Source organism: Rattus rattus, chromosome 9 (assembly GCF_011064425.1).
Source record: "Rattus rattus isolate New Zealand chromosome 9, Rrattus_CSIRO_v1, whole genome shotgun sequence".
NCBI classification, from domain to species: Eukaryota; Metazoa; Chordata; class Mammalia; order Rodentia; family Muridae; genus Rattus; species Rattus rattus.
The window spans coordinates 72809284-72832581 of record NC_046162.1 but is presented as its reverse complement, the minus strand read 5'-3'; the positions used below and the strand labels follow the sequence as shown (position 1 = coordinate 72832581).

Genomic DNA, 23298 nt, shown 5'->3' with positions numbered 1-23298 from the left:
TGCTTGCGTGTGACTTCAGCCGCCAGGATTTACAGGGACGCAAGAGTGAGCCGAGGAGGAAAGAGGAGACAATGCGAGGTTTCGTTTCCTCGCATTCCGTTGTCCCCCAAAACAGGGTTTCAGGGCCCCACCGTGGCTCGTGTCCAGTCCATCTGGAGTTCCTTTCTCGTTTGATTTTATTCCAGTTTGTAGATATTTCAGTCCGATTGTTCCCTGTCACCGTTACTCTGTGTTCAACTAGTCCACACTCGGGCACGCCGAAGGCCCCGCCCTTGCCCCTCGTTCCCACTGCCCACCTCTCAAACAGCGAAGGAGAAGGGTCATCAGAGGTATCCTGGAGTGCGTTGTTCAGGGCATCCAGATGACTGACTAGGAACTTATTTCACAGTTCAGGGACAAGACTTCATAGGACAGGTAGCGATTAAAGAGGCAGGAATAAGAACTCTTCCCTGTCCATACTCCCCTGCTCACCAAACAGTACCCGCTGGCATCATGAAGGCTGTTGGCTGGTTAAGCTTCACCCTAGAAACCCTCTGCAGTTTCACTTTGAAACACTCTGAATTCCTTTCTGGTAGAGGCCGAGTTCCAGGCATACTCTCCCTCTCCACAAGAATTGCCTGTTTTTGTCGTCTGCCATTAAGTCACCTGGGGTGAAAGTACACAAGCCCACAGCAGTGTGCTTAACACAGAGATGGGGCTCTGTTCCGTCACCAGAATTCTCGGTGACCGGTTCACCCTATGCCATAGCAGCTCAGCTTCCTTCACGGTCCTTTGGAAGGACTGTGTCTGCCTGGGTGACAAGATGTCCTGGCTGGGAGAACATCAAGGCAGGGCTTTGCTCCAGACCTGTTATGAAGTCTACTGAGATGTTAGCTGTGGCAAAATAAAATAGGCTTTGTGAATCTATTCCTTCTCCCGTTGTCCTAAGTGAAGCTTTAGTTATGCGAAACCAAATGGTGGTGTTCCTGAACCTTGAGGCCGTTCCTGAACCTCGAGGCTAGCTCCCAGGTGGTAACACGCACGAGCAGCCAGCCTACAGCAAGCGATGTTTCAGCTCCAGCTGCAGCCTGTTTTTCCTGCTCTCAAAACCAAAGCTCACACTCGCACCCCGTTTCCACCTTACAGATACTAGCTAGAAGCGATGCATCATCAGACACCAAAGGGTGTCTCCCTTCCTTCCTGGACTCTCCTGAATCTGAAGCTAAGGAATTGGTATAAAAATTATCCTTTGGTTTCACCGTACAAGGCAACAGAGGCCCTGTGGTAAACAGTGTTGTCTTTGCTTCTACAAACTTAGAATCTGCGAGGAATGTGCTCGCCTTCTGGTACTGAGACAAACATCAGGTCGTCAACCCACAAGAAAGAAGGTCTCCACTAGAGTGTCCAAGTCTTCAACTTGTTTGGGCTTGTGTAGAGGCAGTATATTGTGGTGTGAGCACAGAGGGGGGCTTTCGTATCATGGAAGCAGGAAGCAAAGAGAGGACCGTGAAAGGGCTGGAATTCTAGGAATTCTCTCAGGACGTTTCACTAGGCGCCATCTTGTTTCATGGCCTCCCAACTGTGCCATGGTCGGGGAGCCCTTAAGACATGGGCCTTAGGGGGACCCAGATCCAAACGGAAGGCACATTCATTTCTATGACCAGAAAGGAGTGGTTGTTTAGAGAAAGTCTAACTCAGGACCTAGAAAGTATTTCAAGTTTGTAAATCAGTATTCCCCGAAAGACCATCAAAATGCCAATTTCCACACTGAGTTTCATAGTTCCTCTCAAAGTCATCTCAAGGTAAGCACGTGGGAAAGTACATTAGGAAGCAGATTTAAGACAGACACACAGACCACCTTAATCCCAGGACCTCAGCCATCTTACTGTCTTGGATTAACCGCACCAGGCCTGGTCAACATCGGTCACATTTGCAAATGCCACCTAGGGAACGAACACTCAGGCACAGGAACCCAAAAAGTGAGGATGTCGTTGGCTCCCTAGGCCGCCCAGCAAGGGGAGCTAGTGGTTCAGACTGCTGTGACTTCTCATTGCCACACGGTGCCACTGTTCTCAGATGGCCCTTTTGGGTTAGCACCCACGGATCTCAGATGATCCTGCTGACTCCTGCCTGGCTTTCCATGGTTACGTCTCTCATAGGTTAGCATACTGGCTGGTTTTGTGTGCCGACTTGACACAAACGAGTCATGACAGAGAAAGAAGCCTCAGGTGAGGAAATGCCGCCACCAGAGAGATCCAGCTGTAGGGTATTCTCTCAATTAGTGATCAACGGGGGAGGGCCCAGCCCATTGTGGGTGGTACCACACCCTGGGCTGGTGGTGCTGGGTTCTATAAGAAGGCAGGCTGAGCAAGCCATGAGGAGTAAGCCAGTAAGCAGCACCCTCCATGGCCTCTGCATCAGCTCCTGCCTCCAGGTTCCTGCACGACTTGAGTTCCTGACCTGACTTCCTCCATGATGGACTGTGGTCTGGAAGTATAAGCCAAATAAATCCTAACTTGCTTTGAGGTCTTGGTGTTTGATCGAAGCAATAGAAACCCTAAGCCAGTACCCGTGTCTCACTTTCACAGTTATGCCTTTTGTTTTATGAGATGGGGTCTCTCTAAGTAATCCTGGGTGCCCTGAAATTTGCTCTGTAGACTATACTGGCCTTGAATACATAAAATGTTTGCCTGCCTCTGCCGTCTCAGTACTGACATTAAAGGTGTGTACCACCCACCATACCTGGTACATAAGCCTAGACTTTGGAAACCCCCAGAGACAATGCTTTACAATATTGGCACTATTCCATCAAGACAATGGGCAGGAAAAACATTCTGCTAGAACTCCATTCCTTGGTAAATTCTCAAGCTTGGGGTCAGGGGATCCCTGGAAAGGGACACATTACCCTGTGGCCTGTCTTGGGGGTGGGGCTTATTTATGTACTAATGTAGGAAGGCCCATCCCACCATGGGTGGGGCTACTCCCTGGACAGGCAACCCTAGGCCACATAAGAAAATTGTCTAAGCAGCAAACCAGTCTGAGAGCAAACCAGCAAGCAGCCAAATGGGGTGGGGGCACAAGGGGAGGGTGCTCCTACAAGATCATCAACAACATCTGTGGCACTTGGATTAACTCTGCAGGACAAGCTAAAGAAGATGTGGGAAGATTGCGACCAGTCTAAAAAGTTTCATGCTCGTACAATTCAAAAGGCCATTAATCACTCTCCTTAACCTGGCACTTACCATGTTTTAAAAGTGTGTGTGTGTGCATATGTGAAAAAATTCTTCCTAAGTAGCCCAGGCTAGCCTCAAACTCACTATCCTACACCCCAGAATAATGGTTCGGCAAGTTTTCCAGTCATCTTGACTTCAGAATCACCTCTAAGCACCGCTGCTCCTACTGGTCAAAAAGCCTGAGACTTCCACTCCCAAGACAGACAAGGGTCAGATACTCTGACCTCAGTGGCAGGACCTCTAGTTAAGAGATGCTATGCTTTGAATGTGAATTTCCCCTACAAACTGTGTTTGAATGCTTGGTCCTCAGCTGCTGACACTGTTTTAGGAGGGCCATGGAACCTTTGGGTTGGGGGCTCGTTGGTAGGCAGGTCGCCAAGGGCGGGCCTTGGAGATGTACCATCCTGGGCTTAGTCTGCCAAACTCTACCTCCTGCTCCACCAAGATGTGAAAGATGTCACCTCGAATTGTGGACAGCCCAGCTTTTAACACCTGCCCTTGTCATGACAGACATTGGAGCTGTGACCCGGATTCAACTTCTTTTGCCTTAAGTTGACCCTTAGATGAGTTACTTCTGTCACAAGGACTAGAAAAGCACCTGGTGGAAATGTCTGACAGGGAAATGGAATAGGTGCCAGGTGACCCAGGGAAAGGGGCAGTTGCTTAGCAACACGAGGCTGGTGCGACAGCAGAGTTGCCCTAAAACAAACAGCATGTGGCTTCGCTCCAGGAAAACAAAGACCTTGCCAACATTGCTGGGAACAACTTGGTTGACCAAAACGTTTGCAACAGCACCTCTAAGGGGGAAATATGGTCAAATGACCCAAGAATGGCCATAGGAATCAAGGAGAACTTGAGATGCCCTGTCTATCTTACCCTTGAGGAAGACTTTTCCCCAGAAAAACACGGCTTACATTTTTTTTGACCTATGTGTAGTGCTGCATATCTCTCACTTTTTTTTTCTTTTCTTTTTTTCGGAGCTGGGGACCGAACCTAGGGCCTTGCGCTTGCTAGGCAAGCACTCTACCACTGAGCTAAATCCCCAACCCCATCTCTCTCACTTTTAAATATTTATTTTTACTTTATGTATGTGAGCACACTGTAGCTGTCTTCAGACACGCCAGAAGAGGGCATCAGATCCCATTACAGATGGTTGTGAGCCACCATGGGGTTGCTGGGATTTGAACTCAGGACCTCTGGAAGAGCAGTCAGTGCTCTTAACAAGTGAGCCAGACCCCATCTCATTTTTAAAGACAGGGTTTCTCTGTGTAGCCCTGAAACTCCTCCATAGACCAGGCTGGACTCAAACTCAAGAGATTCACCTGCCTCCACCTCCCAAGTACATGTCTTTAAGTGCTTAAAAGGATGAGGCAGGGGGATTACAAGTTCAAGGCCAGCCTGGTCCATCTGACTTGACCTTATTTAGGAAACGAAGTTTGTTGTACCAGGTGTGGTAGCACGTGCTTATGTTCCAGAACTTGGAAGGCTGAATGAAGCACAGAGATTTTGAGTCTGACACCAGCCTGGGATGCTTACCAAGACTGTCTGTCTCCCGCCTCCACCCGCCCCAAATTGTGACAAAAAAATACAGAACATAAAACTTACATCTTCACTGTTATGTGTCGAGCATGTCCACACTGCAACTGTCAGTCAAGGGAACTTTTTAGTGACTGTAGAAACGAACATGCCACAGGGTGTGGGCATGTAGCAATGCTCTGAAGGAAGCCTTTACTCAAGGGGACAGGACCAGGACCCCTCAGGCTGTCTCGAAGCAAAGAGCCCAGCTTTCTATCAGGTCACCAGTGTGGGCTGAGGTCTGGTCACATGCTGGCCATGAATACAATCTTTTTATATTTCTTGTGTAAGATCTGGGCCACTAGTCATCTGGTTTTTGTACTATCCCAGTTGTTGTTATTTAAGATTAACGATTTTTATTTATGTGGACGTATGGGTGTCTGTGTGTCTGCCACATGTGTGCAGGCAAACATGGAGGCCAGAAGAGGGTATTGGATCCCCTGCAGCTGGAGCTACAGGTGGTTGGGAGCTACTCAACGTGGGTGTCGACAGTGGAACTCAGGTGCCCTGGAAGAACAGCCAGTGCTCTTAACCTCTGAGCCATCCCTTCAGCCCCTCATCCTGGTTTTTCTGGTGTGCTTGCCCAAGCCGATCCCAAGGATCAGAATAGGAGGCTATGAGAAGACGATCTACGTGTAAGAGACTAGGGGAAAGACACGATGCTTAATGGGAAACATAGATTAAAACCCCCAAGCTCACCCACCTCTGTCCCACATGGTCCTTGACTGGCTTGCCATCATCCATCTCCAAAATGCTTTGCACCTTTCATAACTGTTATTCTGTATCCACTGACTGACCCCACCCCATTCAATCAGAATATTTCATAACTGTTATTCTGTATCCACTGCTGACCTCACCCCTCTCAATCAAAATATTTTATAACTGTTATTCTGTATCCACTCACTGACTGCACCCCATTCAATCAGAATATTTCGTAACTGTTATTCTGTATCCACTGACTGACCTCACCCCATTCTGTAGCCACTAACCGCCATGCACCCATTCAGAATACTTTACTTGAATGAGTTGTCTTGGGTCTTTCGTCTCGGAGAAGGCCAAGGTACAGTTCTGGCCCCATGGTTCTGAATCTGAATCCAGTTGCAACACAAGTTTGACAGCAACAAGATCAAAGTCACCAATTTGAGCGGCAATTGAACAAACAAATGAACAAAACAGAAACAAAAAACCCTTGTCAATGACAGAACCACTGTGACTGGAAGGACTGAGGATCACGGCAGACTCACCTTCCAGAGCAGAAAGGTCCTGCTTAGGTCATTTAAAATCTTCTCCATAGATATTCGCTTCCCATGCTCAATCTTAAACTAAATATCACATATATGTCTGGATGTCCCCAACTCAGAGGGTTTTACAGACCTATTCCTTTGTGGTAACTGGTGACAAGGTCAGAGGAATCCCCATTTAGCAAGGCCCTCAGTTCTCCTGGTTACACAGGTCCGCACCTTTCCCTGTCATATCACTCCCTCACAAGGAAGCTTCGGGACAATGGTGATTTATCCCCACCCAACGAGCTTTCTCTACCTGATACCTATTTGGATGTGTGTGTGCATGTGTTCCTGTGTTCCTGTGTGTGCATGTGCATGTGAATGCGTGCGTGCGTGCGTGCACGCGTGTGTTCCTGTGTGTGCGGTGCACATGGATGTGCATGCCTGTGCAGACAAGAGGACAACTTCAGATGTCATTCCTCAGGAGCCTTACTTTTTGAGATAGGGTCTCTCACTGGTGTAGCGTTCACGAAGTGTGCAGGAATCTGCCTGCTTCCGCTGCCCCAGAGCTGGGCTTACAATCTCACGCCTCCATACTCGGGTTTGTTGTTGTTTTTAATGTGGATTCTGGAGATTGAACTCAGATCCTCATGCTTGCTAGCCCAGCACCTTACCAACCCTGCCATCCCTCAGCCCCGACCTGGTACCCACTGGAATTACGACTGCAGTCTTCATCTTACAACCTCTCTTCCGCACCCCTTACCCTAATTGAGAGGTCAGACCTGCTAGGCTAGCCTCAAACTCACAGCAATCCTCTTGCCTCCGCCTCTTAAATGCTGGGATTGCAGGTGTGTGTCACCAGCTTCCAAACTCAGGTATGAACTGCCTCCATTTCCCAACGGTAGTTGATAGGAGCAAACGAGCGAAAACCCATTTTATGATTTAAGTGCAACAGCAAATCTATGATTTTTCTCATTTTCTCGTTTCCCTTCTGTGCTTGGTCTCCACTTCATTTCTTCCTAATCTCGGGGGGAGGGGGCTGTCTGGGTTTTCCTGATTCTGGCTGGAGGAGGGAGGAACGCCTTTGAGTACTTTATGGGGTTGACCTATGACCTTGTGGGCTTCTGAATGCCTAGAGAGCTGGAATTTTGACCGTCAGGTAAGAACAGACTCTCTGTGTAATGGAGAAAGTGCTGTGTTGATTCTGTTTGGTCCAGGGAGAGCCAGGGCTGCTCTCCCATCAGCCCACAGGATTCTCGCAGGTTGGCTTCCAGGATGCACACTGACGCAACTGCTCCATCCCATAATAGAAAGATGTCAGGCTGGAGAGATGGCTCAATGGTAAGGAGCGCAGACTGCTCTTCCGGAGGTCCTGAGTTCAATTCCCAGCAACCACATGGTGGCTCACAACCATCTGTAATGGGATCTGATGCCCTCTTCTGGTGTGTCTGAAGACAACTCATGTTGGGATTCTGTCTAAACTCCACGCCCACAGCTACCTAGCAACAGCCAGGTATGCTCCGCCCCACAGTTGCCTGGCAACAGCCAGCTGTGCCTGACTATAAAGTGGGCTGCTTGCCCCCTCCTCTCCCTCCTGCTCTCTCTTACTCCTCTCTTTGTTCTTCTCTGCTCTCTTGCCCTTCTCTGCTCTCTTGCACTCTTCCCTGTCCTTTCTCCCCTCACTCCCAACCCCCTTCCCTCCACGGGCTCATGGCCGGCCTCCTTTACTTCTCCCTTCTAAAACTCTTCTTCTCTCATTAAACCTCTCCACGTGGAACCATGTTGGTTTGGTGTGCTTTGTCTGGGCACGGGCTGAGATTTAAACCCCAACGGCTACAGTGTACTTATAATAAATAAATAAATCTGAGAAAAAAACCGGACCCCTTTAAAAAAAAAAAAAAAGATGTCTAGCAGAGTGATATGATGCATCTTAATTTTATTAGGACGAAGCGTAGGGGTGGCAGTTGCCCGAGTACAGGGGGGTAACGGGGGAGTGCCGCAGAGACACCAGTGTATGCCTAGAAAGCACAGCTGCTTTCAGCAAAGCGGCGACACTTCATGACCCGCAGGTAGGTCTCCGCCTTGTGCAGGTCCTTCTTGAAGCAGGAGAGCAGCCCATAGTTTTTGAGCAGAGCGTCATCGCTGCGCATGTTGGCGTCAAACTTGTCATAGGTTTGCTTGAGGATCTGCCCAATACGGGGGCTGCCGTCTTCCAGCTCCTGTTGTGGGAAAGAAGAACTCAGAGCCGTGCCCTCCCCAACTCCAGAACTTAGAGAAAGGCCTGGAGGCTTCATAAGGGAAAGTGAGTAGGAAGCCTGAGCCCCCCAGCTAGGCTCCAAGCAGAGGCAAAGGTCAGTATAACCTCAGGCTAGCGACCCCGGTCCATCCTGACCTGCATCAGAGCCTGGATGCCCTCTTCCAGGTCCTTCAGTTTCTCATAGACGCGGTCCGAGGTGCCAAACATCAGGCTGTTGGTAAAGATCCTGCTGAGAAACTGCACGGGCCCCAGCCATGACTGGATGAGCAGCAGCGAGAAGCGAAGCAATTCCATGTCCTGAGGGAAAAAAGGGGCTGTGCATTGGCTAGTGACCTCTGCCTGGGACTCCCAGGTTACCTCAGCCTCAGGGAAGAGCTGGTCCCTGGCCTGGACTGCAGTTAGGGCTGCTTGGGGCGGAAAAAAGGATCTGTACAGACAAGGCCTGGGCCTACTCACGGTTCTCTGCTGGGCCTCCTCCTTGCCCGTGGGGGCTGGGATGGTCTCTGAGAAGCAGAACGCAGCCTGGGCATTCTGAATGGAATAGCGCTGTCCCTCGGGAATGTAGGCACGCTCCTGGAGGAAGGGTAGTCACTGAGGGACCAGCTTGTGACTCTCTGTCATTACTGTTATGGACGACCCATTCTGTTTCTGCTCATCTAACGGCAGTTTCCTCCTATGACTTCCTGGGGGGTAGGGATTCGGGGCGAGGGTGGGATCTGCCCCTTCCTGCTTCCACAGTCAGGCACCCATCACCGAGGAACTTACGAACTCTTTGTAGGTGTCAGCAGCCAGCTGGTGCAGGTGCTGGGCTCGGAGCACAGCATTGGCAAACAGACTGGACAAGGGCATGGCGGGGAAAGCACCAGCCTCTGGAGGCCAGAGCAGGCAGAGCAGGCTGAAGGTCAGGAGCCAGGGGGTCTGAGAGTCTAGAGAGAGAGACAGGACGGCAGGAGGAGGCTGGGAGTAAGGACCAATCTCTCCCAATCCCCATAGGGACCCAGAATGTTCCCAACATGGGCGGAAGTTGGGATGCCCTCACACTAGAAGCCTCAGATCCATCTTCAGGGCTCCTTGGTCCAAACCACACCCAGCGGGATCTGCGCATGCTTACCTGCAGCCATCGCCACTCAGTGATCTGTCCACAGGACCTGAGCAGTTTGGAATCTGGGCTCGAGGATGCTGGACTTGGTCCCTTGCATGCCCTTTTTATACCCTACCTGTTTTCCTCGACCCCAAGGCTCCTGCCTTTTTCCCTATACATTTATTCATGGCTGGGGCCATGACAGCTTGTGCTGATGGATAATTTAGAAGCTCCTCCCACACATCGCGTCCCCACTGCTCTCCTGCGGTCACGTCCCTGATCTTACCTTTCCACCGCCGCCTTTGCCAGGTTTATGGGCAATGGTTATGCAAGATCTCAGCTACAGAGACCACCCAATGTGTCCTTTTGAGAGTATTTTGAATCCAGGGGTAGGATACTCTGGCAGGGTACTATCGTTTGTTCACTGGGACGAGGGGCAACAGAGCCTCTCCAAGGAGGTATTTTCCCCATGAATGTCTTACTCCTCTAATTTGTGAGTGCGTGCGTGCATTCGTGCGTGTCCTCAAGTGTGTACATGTAGGGACCAGAAGACAACTTTTGGGGTTTGGGTCCAGCTTTTCATCATGTGGGTCCTGGGGATTGAACTCAGATACTCAGGCTTGGCTGCAGGTGCTTACACCTCCTTGGCCATTTTGTTGGCTTTATTCTGTCCTCCTGCTCCTGCTCCTGCTCCTGCTCCTGCTCCTCTTCCTGCTCCTCCTCCTCCTCATCTTCCTCCTCCTGCTCTTGAATCTAAACCTCAAAAAACAAAACAAAAAATATATGTGCCGGATTTAGAGATGGCTTGTGCAATAAGAGAGTTTGTTGTTCTTTCAGAGGACCTGAGTTTGGTTCCCAGCACCCATGTCAAGTGGCTCACAGTTCTAGGGGATCTGGTGCTCTCTTCTGGTCATACATGTGACTCACACACATACACACCAATAAAAATAAAAATAACAAAGAGAGAGAAAGAGAAACAGAGAGAGAGAATGAATGAACACACACACACACACACACACACACACACACACGTACATCTTGGGAAAAGGAAGACTTGTTCCTCCCATAGCAGCATAAACTGATGGAGGGCAGCTGGGTGTAGTGCTAACACTGACCACTAGAGGGTACTGGCCACGTACAATGCTCTCCCAGGAGCCCTAAGGCACCCCTTAGGTCTGTGGAGCATAGGACCCAAACCAGCTCATTGGAACTGCCATGCAGCTGTACTTGGTTGTGATGTCAGCAACCAACTTTGAAAAATCATGTCCCTGGGGCCTACGATGTAAATTCTGGGGCCTCTATACCTCTCCCCATGGAGGACCAAAAGATATAACCTCTTAACATCCCCAAAGCATTTCCCAGCAGCTTCCCCTGATTTATCCAGCACTCTAAGGAGGCCGCGAGGGCCTTAGGCGCTAGGTCTGTGGAAGGCTCCAGGAGTTAACTGAAGATACAGGAGCTAAGAAAGAAGGTCCCACTGAGAGAGGGAGAAATTGACACCTATTCTTGCCATATCAGAACTGAAGTGACCCCAGAAAGGAGTTGCCCAGGGGACCTTGAGGACCCCTGGGGATATGTCTTTATAGAATGTTAATATTGCAACCTCTAGGCCCAGGAAGCGAGCTGAGGATAAGTGTGAGATCAGAGGGGGTTGGCGATCTTTTCTCTAGTCTGGACCATTTTAGGATGTCTGGTGACAGAGACCAAAACCAGAATTCATTCCTACTAGAAACTAAGCTTTAAACTGTCCAGTCTTGGTGTACCACTGAGACCTCTGATAACTTCAGGCTTAGAGGCTGCCAGCTAGTGGCTTCTGTGTGGCCTGTGGGGAGAGGCGGTGACCAACATCTCTGATTCCAGCCTTCAAAAGTTCATTCTGACTTCTCTAGTCGTCTCTAAGAAATACCCATTTTTAGAGTTGGATCGATGGCTTGGTCCTTAAGGAGCTTGCGTCACAAGCAAGAATGACCAGAGCCTGGATCTAGTCTTTGTAAGCCAGGGCGTGGTTACGTATATCTGTAACCCCAGTGCTGGAGAGGCAGAGACAGCAGATGCCTGGAACTGCTCTAGATGGATCTTTGAGTTTCAGGTTCAGTAAAAGACCCTTTCAATAAAAACAAGGAGAAGGGGCAGCAGCAGTAGCTCAGAAGTTCAGAGCACCAACTGCTCGTGCAGCAGACCCAAGTTTGGTTCCTAGCATCTCCGTGGGGCAGCTCACAACTGCTTGTAACTATAGTTCCAGGGGGATCCAATATTCTCTTCTATGTTTTCCATGTTTTCCTGCATTCATGTGCACACACACACACACACACACACACACACACACACACACACACACACTACACATAATTTCAAAACAAAACAGTAAAAGTAAGGTAGGGGGGTTGGGGATTTAGCTCAGCGGTAGAGCACTTGCCTAGCGAGCGCAAGGCCCTGGCTTCGGTCCCCAGCTCTGAAAAAAAGAAAAGAAAAAAAAAAGTAAGGTAGGGTGGACAGGGCTGGAGAAACTGTTGGCGTCTGGCTTCCATGCACATTCACACACAGGTGCGCACACTTATGCACATCCATGAACAGATACAGACATACACAAAGAATGCCTCTTATAACTTGGAGTCCATGGGCTTCTATGTTTGGAAGCCCTTTGTGTGTGCAGACTTGACTGTCTCTGGGCTTCTCCGTGCCTACCGGGCAAGGTCACAGACCTGATCCTAAAGCAGTCTCTTCTACACTTTGAGGTTCGAGTCTATGGAAGACGGTACGTGTGTGTGTGAGTGTGTGTGTCTCTTTGTGTGTGTGTATGTGTGTGTGTACGTGTGTGTGTACGTGTGTGTATATGTGTGTGTCTCTTTGTGTGTGTATGTGTGTGTGTGTGTGTGTGTGTGTGTGTGTGTCTCTTTGTGTGTGTGTGTGTGTGTACGTGTGTGAGTGTGTGTGAGTGTGTGTGTACATGTGTGTATGTGTATGTGTGAGTGTGTGTGTATGTGTATGTGTGAGTGTGTGTGTATATATATGTGTGGAAGCGGTCTCATTTTTCTAATTCTGGGAGCTTTGCACACTCCTCACTGGGAATTTGAAGCCTGCCCTCCTGACTTCTTGTTTTGACCTCTTCTGGAGATCAGAGTTGGTTATTGCTGTCACATACATACACATATTACATAAAAATGCACAAACATTTTCGTGCTCAGGCTACTTTGGAACTCACTGTGTAGCCCAGACTGGCTACAAACTCGTGATCCTCCTGCCTCAGCATCCTGAGTGTGGTGTAAACTCCCTGTCTCCAGCCAGTACACCAGTCTCAGCCAGTCTAGTACTCGAGTCTTAGCACTGTTGATCACTCGCTCTTTAGACTCTGAAGTTGTTTTGCTTTGTTTTTGAGACAGGGTTTCTCTGTGTAACAGAGCCCTGGCTGTCCTGGACTCACTTTGTAGACCAGGCTGACCTCGAACTCCCAGAGATCTATCTGCCTCCACCTCCTGAGTGCTGGGAATAAAAAGCATGCACCACCATGCCGGGCTGAGACTCTAAAATTTAGAGAACATTATCTGGGGATTCCCAAGGGCCTTTCCAGGAGAGGTGAGTTTCTGAAGACCCACCTCGTAGCGGGAACTGTAGTGGACAATAGGGCGTGTGCATCTCATTTGAGAGCTGAGAACACCAAGGCTTCAAGATAGATTACCTGGGTCTTGTAGTTTCTGAGGGATGACCCTGTAGTCTGTCCCGCTATGTACAACCCTTTAGAAGCCTGCTCTAATAAAGACCATGGCATTGCCAGGCATGGTTGGGCCTTCCTCAATGCACAGCAAGCCCTCACACAGATGTTCACTGAAGGTAGGAGGAATCAAATGCAAAGGAATTGAATGGGGCCATCCACAGACGCTAAGAAAAGTCACAGGAAAAAAAACAACCCCATGCAGCCTGGGTCAGCGAAGCAGACCACACCACCAATCTTCGTATGTGCACTGCACGTTTCAGTGTGCCTCGTGGTTTCACTTCCTGTATCTTCTCGGACCCTGGAGTTCTCTCTCCCCACAATGCAACAGAAGAAGGAGGGTCTTAGAGGGCTGAATGGAAGGCTGGGCAGGCACCCTTGTGTGTCGGTGGGGGGTTGTTTATGCTGGGGGATAATCTATGAGCAATCTGGACAGGCGAATTAGCCTCCACTCCGGAGGTTACTCCCCAGGGAGAGAGACCTATTGAAAAAAATGTTCTAGGGTAAAAAGATACCTCTGTCAGCAAAGCGTTTTGCCTCAGTTAGACTCCTCAGATCCCGTGGGGTTTGTTTGTTTGTTTTAAATGGTGGTAAGTGGACTACCCTGATAACTGTGGTGCTGAGGACACAGAGGCAGGAAGATCTGTGGGGGTAGGGAGCCAGCCATCTTTACTGACTCAGCCAGTTCCAGGCCAGAAAGAGACCTTGTTGAGAAAAGCCCTGAGGAGTAGTACCATCCAAAGTTGTTCTCTGGCCTCCATATGCAAACACACATATGTACCTGCATACCCACACGTGTGTGTGCACTCACACCTACATGCACACTCACACACACACACACATACACAGAGAGACACACACACAGACACACGCATACACACATACACACACATACTCACACATATACTCACACATACACTCACACACACAGACACACACACATACACTCACACACACACATTCACACACATACACACACACTCACACATCTACACACATACACTCAGACACACTCACACACACACACAGACACATACAGACACACTCACACACACACACTCACACACACATAGACACACTCACACACACTCACACACATACACACACACTCACACATATACACACATACACTCACACACACATACATACACCACACACACAGACACAAACACACACAGAGAGACACACAGACACACACACACACTCACACACACACACACATACATGCACAGACACACACACACATACACATATACACACACACTCACACATACACACATGTACACACACACACACTCACACACACGTACACACACACGCACATACACACACACAAAGAGACACACACATATATACACACATTCACACACATACACACACACTCACACACACACGTACATACATATGTACGTACATAAGTTGGGGTGCTTTTCCTAATAGGTTCCCTTAGTAACCGCTCCCTGCTCTCACCTTGTCCTTCGGATACTTGCGATCGGCTTGTTCCCATTACCTCACTGTTCTCTCTGAGGTGGTATTCCTGCCTTTCTTCTACTCATTCCCCACCCCGCGCTACTTCTCTCAATGACACAGAGATCTCTACGTAGCCCAGGTTAGACCCAAACTCTCTGTTTCCTGTCCCAGTCCCTGAATGCTAGGATTGCATCCAGGTGCATGCAACTATTCTTGCTCAGGCCTTGAACAAATGCTGGCAGTCCATCCCCCAAGGCGAGCATTGAATCAGGACGCACCCCATGGAAGGAGCAGGCAAGCTGGTGTAGTACTGGGCGGAGGACCAAAGGGCGCCTGCTCACAGGAATGAATGCTTGGGAGGAGAACCAAGGGAGACCCAGAGGGCAAATCCTCGGAAACCCTCGTGTCTCAAAGTCAAGTCTTTCGTTTCTTTTCTGTTATTGTGGTTTCTTCTCCTTTCTTTTTCTGAGACAGGGTCTCCCTATATACACAATCCAACCAGACTTGAGATAAATGTAGAAACCCCCTTACCTCCACCTCCATAGTTGCTTTTAGGTCAAAGGGACAGGTACACGAATGTACAGCCACAAATACATGAAAACAAAAGCTAACTGGAAAAGTAGGCAAAGCTGCGTGCACACATTAATAACAAGTCTATAGAGCAGACCCATGCTTGCTGAATCTGGACCCTAATGGTGTCTGACTTCTCCATCCTGCCAAGTGGGGAGGGAGTATCCAAGGAAAGGTGACTTAAAAAAAAGATGTTTTCTTTCTCTCTTTCTTTCTTTCTTTCTTTCTTTCTTTCTTTCTTTCTTTCTTTCTTTCTTTCTTTCTCTCTCTCTCTCTCTCTTCCTTCCTTCCTTCCTTTCTTTCTTTCTTTTTTTTTTTTACCGTTTTGTTTTGACAGGATTCACTCTGCAACCCAGGTTGACTTCAGACACACACATGTCCATCCTCCTGTCTCAGCTTCCCAAGCTCGGGGCAACTGGGGTAAGCCACCACACCAGCTTAAAAAAACAAAAAAACAAAAAACAACCGTACTAGGATCAGTCTAAATGTTTTTAAACAAACTACTTTCTGATTGAACTCAGAATTTAATGCCTGTTAATTTTTGTTCTATGCCGTCAGCTGCGTTTCCAAGGAAAGGCTCCTGGGTTGGGAAAGGCACCCCCAGTTGCACCTTGGTGTTTTCATTGCGATGAGACACTGGGGGGTGCCATCGTGTGGGTCGGGGGTGGGGTCAGCTCCAAGGCTTGGGAAGCATCCAGAAAGTCTCTAGTTCTGAAGTGGCCTTAAAAACAACAGCAGACAGAATCCTGCAAGTCCAAACAATGTTCCCGGGTCCCTTGTGAGGCCCTGTCCCCCGTACAGGTGGCACAGGTCGCTAGACAGTAGCTATCAATGAGAACTACTTGCTGTTTCCACCCAAACAGAGGTGGCCTTTGGTACTTTGTTTTTCTCTCATCTCTGATTCTGTTGGAAAAACACCCAAAGCCATGGGGTCAGATGGCCTCAGTGCAGGCAGCACCTGCATCGAGGAGGGCCGGAAGTCAAGCTAGAGCGGAGGAGGAACCATTCTGTGCTTAACCCAGGGCCCCGGGGGACCAGGCTGGATTCCCCCAGTGGGCATTGGGGCATGTGCCCATCCAGGGCCTCTGAGCTGCATTCTACAGAAAGGAGGCTGGTCCGGGCCCTATTAACAAGGGAGTGTGCTTTCTACTTTGTGGTAAATGGAAAGAGTGGAGCTTTATAAACCACAACTCTTTTAAACACCTACTGGAGTTCTGTCCCATTGGTAGTTCTATCCCGTCACTTCCTTCCTCCTCCTCTTCAGTTTTATTACTGCCCAGTCCCACGAGGGAGGCAGCTGAGAAGCAGGAGACAAAATGGATCTTTGGTTCACAAAACCTGGTTGTGACTGTTGGCCAGTTTTTCTGAGCCCCTGAGTGTGTGGTGGGACTAAGATTACTCTCATGGTTAAGCTGGGGCTATGCAGTTTCCTGTAGATGAGGATGGGGTACTCCACAAAAAATTTGGGAGCACGAAAGAGGTGTTCGATGTTTATTTGCTGTGCTCAGAAATAGCTTTTGGTTCCTGTTCCATTTCCTGGTTTGTACAAACTTGACATGTTTTAGAATTCGGTAGAATGAATGACACAGAATGTCAAAAAAGTAAACAAACTTAATTATTTGATGTGACATTAAAAAAAGGGGGGGGGTTTGGGATTTAGCTTAGTGGTAGAGCGCCTGCCTAGCAAGTGCAAGGCCCTGGGTTCGGTCCCCAGCACCGAAAAAAAAAAAAAAAAAAAAAAAACACAAAAAAACAGCAACAATAAAATGAGAACAATGAAATCCCAGATAGGCTGGGAAGATGCCTTAGCTGGTAAACGCTGGCCGTATAAATACGAAGACTTTTCGTTCAGTTCCCAGAACATGCGCACAAACCCCTGGCAGAGTTGCACACGCCTGCAATCCCACTGCTGGGGAGGCCGATAGTAGGTGCTTGGGGCTGGATGGCCAGCCGGGCCAGCCTAACCTAAGGGCTCCAGCTCAGTTAGAGGCCTTGTCACACAAATTCATGAAGTGTTCTGTACTTTTCTGTACAAGAGAAATACCCAGTCTCTGGCTCAACTCTCTTCCTTCAGTTTTCCAGACAGTTCTCAGTATATCGCCAAGGCCAGCCTTGAATGTCAAGCCTGAGTAGCTGGGATCAATAGGCACGTGTGTCATCACGACTTCTGGCAGCCAGATTGGATTGATGATTCCTGCCTACAGATAAAAAAAAAAAAACCCTGAAGTCTGAGAGGGGCCTCACACTCTCGTGGCCCAGCTAGGTTTTCATTGCCTGTGGCGTGAGTTCCAGGAGCCCAGGGATCCATAAGACAGACAGAGTGAAACCGTAAACCCTCCTGAAACAGAAACACACCCCAAGGAGGACTCCTCCATCAAAACCAAGGAAGTTACTGCCCTGCGGTGGTAGCAGCTGACCGGGTGCTCCCTGTCCGAATGATTATTTGTCAACAGACATTTCAAGGCTCAGGGAACCCCTGCTGCTGAAATGTGGTCTCCCATGAACCAGGGCGGCCCCAAACAGAGGAGATCCTACTTAGGGGAGAAGTTAAGACTCCCCACCCTGGCTGGCTGCCTGGTCCCTAGTGGAGGGAGGTAGGGGACAGAATTAGCCTGAGTATGCAAAATAGCAGGAAAGTAAGGGCTCCAGCTCACTGAAGGCAGATGGCAAAACAAGCTGGTTCCCTCTGGCAGCCCAGACCAGGGGGTGGGGGCGATGAGCCCAGTTCAACTATCCTGGTTCACCATGTGACAGGAGCTCTGACCTGAAGCCCCAGATCCGTGTGCCCTACCCACCTGTCCCACCCTGAATGCCAATGACATCTGTAGTCTCAGTCTTTCTCACATGCTGCCAGGGTCTAGAGATTCACCTGCCTGAATCCACAGCAGGGGCGGCAAAGATGTGTTACAGGTTCCACCAAGGTCCGTTAGGAAGTAGAGCACCAGAGTGGGGTTGGGAGGGAGGCTTGGCTTGGCTTTATATAGGCAAACTGCCCCGGGCTACCCAGTTGGTTAAGGGGCTGCTAGTTTCTCTCAAGACCTAATTTGTGAGGCATTAGAGTCCGTGGGGAATGGGTAAGGATGTTTTCCTTTCCAGTGCTACTGGGATCACCCAGAACAAAAGTCCCCAACATTCACCATTCAAATCCTGTTTAGGAATCCCTCTCTCTCTCTCTCTCTCTCTCTCTCTCTCTCTCTCTCTCTCTCTCTCTCTCTCCCTCTCTCTCTCTCTGTCTCTTTCTCTCTCTCCGTCTCTCTCCCTCTCTCTGTGTGCCTATCTCTCTGTCTCTCTCTCTCTATTTCTCTCTGTTTTTCTCTGTCTCTCTCTGTCTTGTTGTCTCTCTGTCTCTGTGTGTGTCTCTCTCTGTCTCTGTGTGTGTCTCTGTGTATCTGTCTCTGTGTATGTCTCTCTGTCTCTGTGTGTCTCTGTTTCTCTCTCTCCATAACCCTGGTTGCCCTGGAGCTCACTCTGTAGACCAGGCTGGCCTTGAACTCAGGGATCCAAGTACCTCTGCCTCCCAAGTGCTGGGATTAAAGATATGTACCACCATACCCAGCAGGAATCTCTCTCTCTCTCTTAATGGTTTAATGAAGAGCAGGATGAGGGTATTGCTGTTCATCTGAAAGATGGGTTGAATCCTCTTTCTCCAGCAACTGTTCCAGGGCAGGGTTTCTGGGGATGTAGCTGCAGGCCCCAACTGGGCCTCCAGGGGGAAAGGTAGGGTGACTAGGGCAGACACTCCCTCCCACAGTTTCATAAGCCCACAGGTCCATATTCGAATGTCACTGTAGCTTACAGAACCACACCCACCCACCCAGCTCTGAGAGATGGATATCACAAATGTCTCTGGTGTCAGATACGCTGTTTATTCCACAGGAGGATGGGCTATAGGCTTTAGGGGATCCCTGGGATGAGAGGGAGAAGTGGCATTCTGGCATTCCCTTCTAGGTGCCACTGTGAACCGTGGTCCTTCCCGGACTCCTCAGGAAGCCAATGTGCTGAGTCCATTTGCAGATTCCAACAAGTCTCTGCTTTCCTGTCCCAAACATGGGGACAGAAACTGCATAGCATTTCCAGAAGCCTTGGGTCAAGTCTATCCCCCAGAGAACTCCTTACTCCATGCCACCACCCTATTGTCCTTCTACCCCGGGCCCTTCAGCAAGAGCTGGGGACCAGAGGCAAGAAAGAGAGGTGACATTGATGGTCCAACTTCAGATGCTGGCCAGGGTATCCAGGAAGCAGGGAACAGACTGTGAGCCAGGCAGTTTGGAAACAGTGAGGCCCAAGAGTTGAGCAGGATGAAGGTGGCCCTCACTCCTGGCCTGGGTGCTCTCCCACAGACCACTTTACCTCCCCTGTCCGAAGAGTCACTATGTCTTCATAGGTGGCTGTCTGGTCAATGTTCAAGCCCTAGGAACACGAATGGGAGGTCAGATCTGGGCCATGTCCTAAGCATCACAACAAAGGGTGGACGCTGCAGCTCAGTTGCTAAGCAACCCTGTCCCTTACCTCATAGGTGTGGTCCTCTTCCATCCCGGCCTTGCTGTCATCCTGCAGGAGAGTGGGGGTAGGGCGGGGAGAGAAGGCAGTTCAGAGGGTTAGGGTCCTCCATCTCTGTCCCCTGATGGGCCAGGGATGTGGGTCTGGGTGGGGGAGAGGAAGAAGGAGTCTCCAAGACGGAATGAATGAACGAACAGTGAGCCAATGGACAGGACTTGGGGCTGGATGAGCAGCTACAGAGTCTGAGAATATGGGGACCCCGCCCAGGTCCTGTCTGCCCTGTGCCAACCTCCCAGCCTTCCAGAGCTTCCCCCACTCCCCAGCTCCAGTGGGCACCTTGTCTAGTAGTAGGAAGATGGGAACGATGATGAAGAGGATGATGAGGAGGGTCTGGATCATGATAATGCCATCTTTCAGCGTGTTCCGCCGCTTCAGTTGGTCCAACGTGCTGAATCCTGGGATAGTAGGGCAGGGTATAAGACTGGAGTTCAAGGTTAAACATGGTGGGTCTTTGGATACCCTAGGGACCTACTGCCCAGCAGCTCTCCTGGGGGCTCTAGGGTCATAGCCACCTCCCCTCATGGGTAGGCTCTGCTGGGGCGTGGGCGTGTATGGCTAAATGGTCTACCTTACACACACCTAAGACTAGAAGTTCCGTGCCACAGCCATCGGTAACATCAGGTTCGGTGCTGTTGCACTTCTGCTGGCAGAAGTAGATGCCGTTATCCTCATACTGGATGTTTTGGAGAGTGAGGGTGTAGACAGAGCCATTCCGGGTCTGCGAAATGTGTCCGTCTTCTGGGAACAGTTCCTGAGGCCTCTGGTTCCCTTTCTGCCGGAACCAGGTCATGACACCTGAGTAGTCTGTGTGGCAGTGAAACTTCACCACGGAGCTCCGCTTTTTGGCTGCAAACCTCGGGTGCTGCCAGATCTTGGAACAAGGGCTTCCTGTGGACATCAGTGCAAGGCTCAAAGTCAGGCTTAGCCTCTTCCCGTGTGCCAACCTAGTCCACCACGGAAGGCATTGCCCTGGGTTAGTCTAGCTCACGTGTCTGGAGCATCAGGGTTAGGAGGCAGAGGTATGAGAAAGTAAACTGTGTGAGGCTGCATACCAAGCCACGGGTGTGCACCTCTTCCTGATCTAACCTCTGTCCACTTGTCTTGCCTTGAGGAGGATTCTGGAACCTTCCCATTGCTTTTATGCCCACCGGAATGGCTAGATCCAGGCCTCATCTGCAGGACAGCCTTTTGGCCTGGTTGGGTACTTTAACTCTTTCCTACACCCACTCCAAGTTCTCCAGGGTCACTGTCCCCAGGGTGATAAAGGTTGGATCCTTAGCCTTTCACCCGAGGCCCACCTCCCTTACCCTTCTCAGGGACCCACTCCTCTCAGGGTTCTGGCCTGAGAGGTTATTGGGTTTCCAGGAACACAGACCCAGGCCTGTGGCCTTGTGGGGTTCCCCGTAGCTGTCCTGCTCTGATTCCCCAGCCTCAGCTTAGTTTTGGCCCTCAGTGGCCAGGGCTGGAGCACAGTAGTCTGATGAGAGCAACAACTGTTCAGAAATGGAGCTTTAATGAGGCCTTGAGCTGGTGTCGGTATGGACGCTCTAGACAGGGCTGTGTTGAACCGATACATTTGTCCCAGAAGTGGTGGCTGAGGTAACTAACCTTGGAAAATCGGTGGCTGGTCACTCTTTGTCATTGCTGGTACTGGCTCACCTGGAGGGTGAGAGGAAGTGGGCAGGGCTAGGTCAGGCCTCTCTACCCTCAATTGATTGCCCCACCCTTACCCCTTCCACATTCCCAGGGCTACTTCCTCCTTCCGGGACTACCGCTTCAAGCCCCTTTAGCTCTCCCTCTCCCTGTACTGGAGAGGCAGAAGTAAGGCAGGGGTACTGGGAACCCCATACCCAGGCCCCCTCCTGCCTTTATCATTAGGCTGGCCTGTAGCTTCTGTGGAATGGAGAAGGAAGTCATAGCCAGGAAGACTCTCCCGGTCTTTCAGGCAAAGAGAGGACTATTCCTGGAACATACTATCTTCCAGAATATAGGGGGAGCCTCATCCATGCAGTACCCTCAGGGCTTTGCCAAAAGCCACACTGACTCCCCTTCCTCCTGGCCACCAGCTCTTCTAAGTCATAGCTGCCCACAAGATTAGTTAGCCCCTTGTACCAAGCTTAACCTGATACTCTTCAGGCTGGAAAGAGCTAGGACCTCAGGCCCTGAGCCTACCATTAAAACCCACAAACCGGGCACAGGACAGTCAGGGGGAGACAAACAAGAAGCAGAAAGCAAAAGACAGGAAGAGGCCAAGCGAACAAGAGACTGAACTAGGACTCAGAACTGAGCCGCCAGCAGGCCTATCGACTGTCACATAAGCCATACCTGAGAGGAGCAGCAGCAGGAACATCAGCCAGTGGCAGGGCACAGGAGACAGCACCAGTGTGGCCATGGTCACTGCTCTGTCTCTGAGCCCAAGGAGCGTTTGGGGCAAAACATGTAACTGTGTGTCAGCCCGGGCTGCAACTTTTCTCCTCTCCACCTCTTCCCCATTAGGCCCCTTCCTGCCATGCAAATTGAGACCCAGGGGAGGGAGGCACCATTTCTCCAGGGACCCTAGGGAAGGCAGCTTCATCAGCTGGTCTGCTAGGACTTGAAAGGTGGTCCTGCCTGGGCAACACAGCTTTGGGTGTTTGATAGAAACCCTGGGAGGGGCGTGTTCCCGAATCTTCTAAGGGCAGCCCAGTGTTTCTTACTCCCTCTCTCCCACTGAGAGTCATCTCTAAGGTCAGCTCGTCTCCTCTGTGGTTGCCTTGCTCTGAAAGAGCTGGGTCTGGTGAATTAAGCTAAACACGTATCAATCCCCTGCAACAGCAGTTCTTAACCTGTGGGTCTGAACCAAATGCATGTTCCTGATGGTCCTAGGAAGCCCCCTCCCCATAAATTTATTTTTGTTGCTACTTCATAACTGTAATATTGCTACTGAGCAGTGTCTCAGTTCCTAAGACCATTGGAAATTTGTGTTCTTTAACGGTTGTGACCCATGGGTTGAGAATCGTTGCTTAAATGAAATCTGACCTTGACTCCTTTGTCGTGGACAACCCTTACCCTCTACGAAGTGATACACCAAGGAAGGACAATTCACAAGACGTACTCACACACCAGGCTCCTGGAGAGGCCCAGAGTAGGGCTTCTTAGAGTACAAGAAGCCATGTCAAAAGTTGGCTCTGTGAAAAGGGAGCCATAGAGGTTCTTGTGCAAAAGTATAGCAACTAATAGAAGAAAATAGAGCCTAGAGCTGGATAGTAATGGGCCACGCCTTTAATCCTAGCACTCGGGAGGCAGAGGCCAGCCTGGTCTACAGAATGAGTTCCAGGACAGGCAGAGTTACACAGAGAAATCCTGTCTTAGAAGAAGAAAAGGAGGAGGAAGAAGAGGAGGAAGAGGAGGAGGAGGAGGAGGAGGAGGAAGAGGAGGAAGAGGAGGACAAAGAGGAGGAATGTAGCCTAGGCCCTCAACATAGCCCTCTTCATCTTGTATAAGAATTTGCTGTGGGTTCCCAAAGGGGCTGGACTTAAGTAGAAACCACTTAGGGAAAGCCTACCACTTCACGGTTGAAGAGGCTTTTCCAGGGAATTCTGTGGGATGTTGAGGTCACTGAAGTGCTGTATGTAGCTCTAGGGGTCCTGAGCGAAGAGAGG

At 50.0% G+C, this 23298-nt stretch overlaps 2 protein-coding genes across 3 annotated transcripts; both read right to left on the bottom strand.

Annotated features, from left to right (window-relative positions):
- Nucleotides 1-7927: 7927 nt before the first annotated feature.
- Nucleotides 7928-9449, bottom strand: LOC116909357 (somatotropin). 2 transcript variants are annotated; one of them, XM_032912905.1, is made up of 5 exons: nucleotides 9379-9448; nucleotides 9078-9193; nucleotides 8724-8738; nucleotides 8403-8564; nucleotides 7928-8229 (listed from the first exon to the last, which is right to left on the bottom strand). In XM_032912905.1, exons 1-5 carry the CDS (start codon nucleotides 9386-9388, stop codon nucleotides 8029-8031), a joined length of 504 nt encoding a protein of 167 aa, XP_032768796.1. In that variant the 5' UTR covers nucleotides 9389-9448; the 3' UTR covers nucleotides 7928-8028. The 2 variants fall into 2 exon arrangements, with proteins under 2 accessions (XP_032768796.1, XP_032768795.1); XM_032912904.1 differs by having other exon boundaries at nucleotides 7930-8229; nucleotides 8724-8840; nucleotides 9033-9193; nucleotides 9379-9449.
- Nucleotides 9450-18942: 9493 nt separating this feature from the next.
- Cd79b (CD79b molecule) lies at nucleotides 18943-22090 on the bottom strand. The gene is made up of 6 exons (XM_032912921.1): nucleotides 21983-22090; nucleotides 21266-21316; nucleotides 20237-20545; nucleotides 19934-20052; nucleotides 19607-19648; nucleotides 18943-19507 (listed from the first exon to the last, which is right to left on the bottom strand). Exons 1-6 carry the CDS (start codon nucleotides 22047-22049, stop codon nucleotides 19409-19411), a joined length of 687 nt encoding a protein of 228 aa, XP_032768812.1. The 5' UTR covers nucleotides 22050-22090; the 3' UTR covers nucleotides 18943-19408.
- Between the last annotated feature and the right edge of the window lie 1208 nt (nucleotides 22091-23298).

Bases quoted from the DNA above. Each gene is read 5' to 3' on its own strand.
- Cd79b (XM_032912921.1), bottom strand. From the start codon at position 22,049: ATGGCCACACTGGTGCTGTCTCCTGTGCCCTGCCACTGGCTGATGTTC. The intron at 20,053-20,236 runs GTGTGTGTAAGG...CTACTATCCCAG, and splicing joins CACGGAACTTCTAGTCTTAG to GATTCAGCACGTTGGACCAA. The intron at 19,649-19,933 runs GTGCCCACTGGA...ACTCTCCTGCAG, and splicing joins TCTTCCTACTACTAGACAAG to GATGACAGCAAGGCCGGGAT.
- LOC116909357 (XM_032912904.1), bottom strand. The intron at 8,565-8,723 runs GTGAGTAGGCCC...TTTTTCCCTCAG, and splicing joins AGGAGGCCCAGCAGAGAACC to GACATGGAATTGCTTCGCTT. The intron at 8,230-8,402 runs GTCAGGATGGAC...TTCCCACAACAG, and splicing joins GCATCCAGGCTCTGATGCAG to GAGCTGGAAGACGGCAGCCC.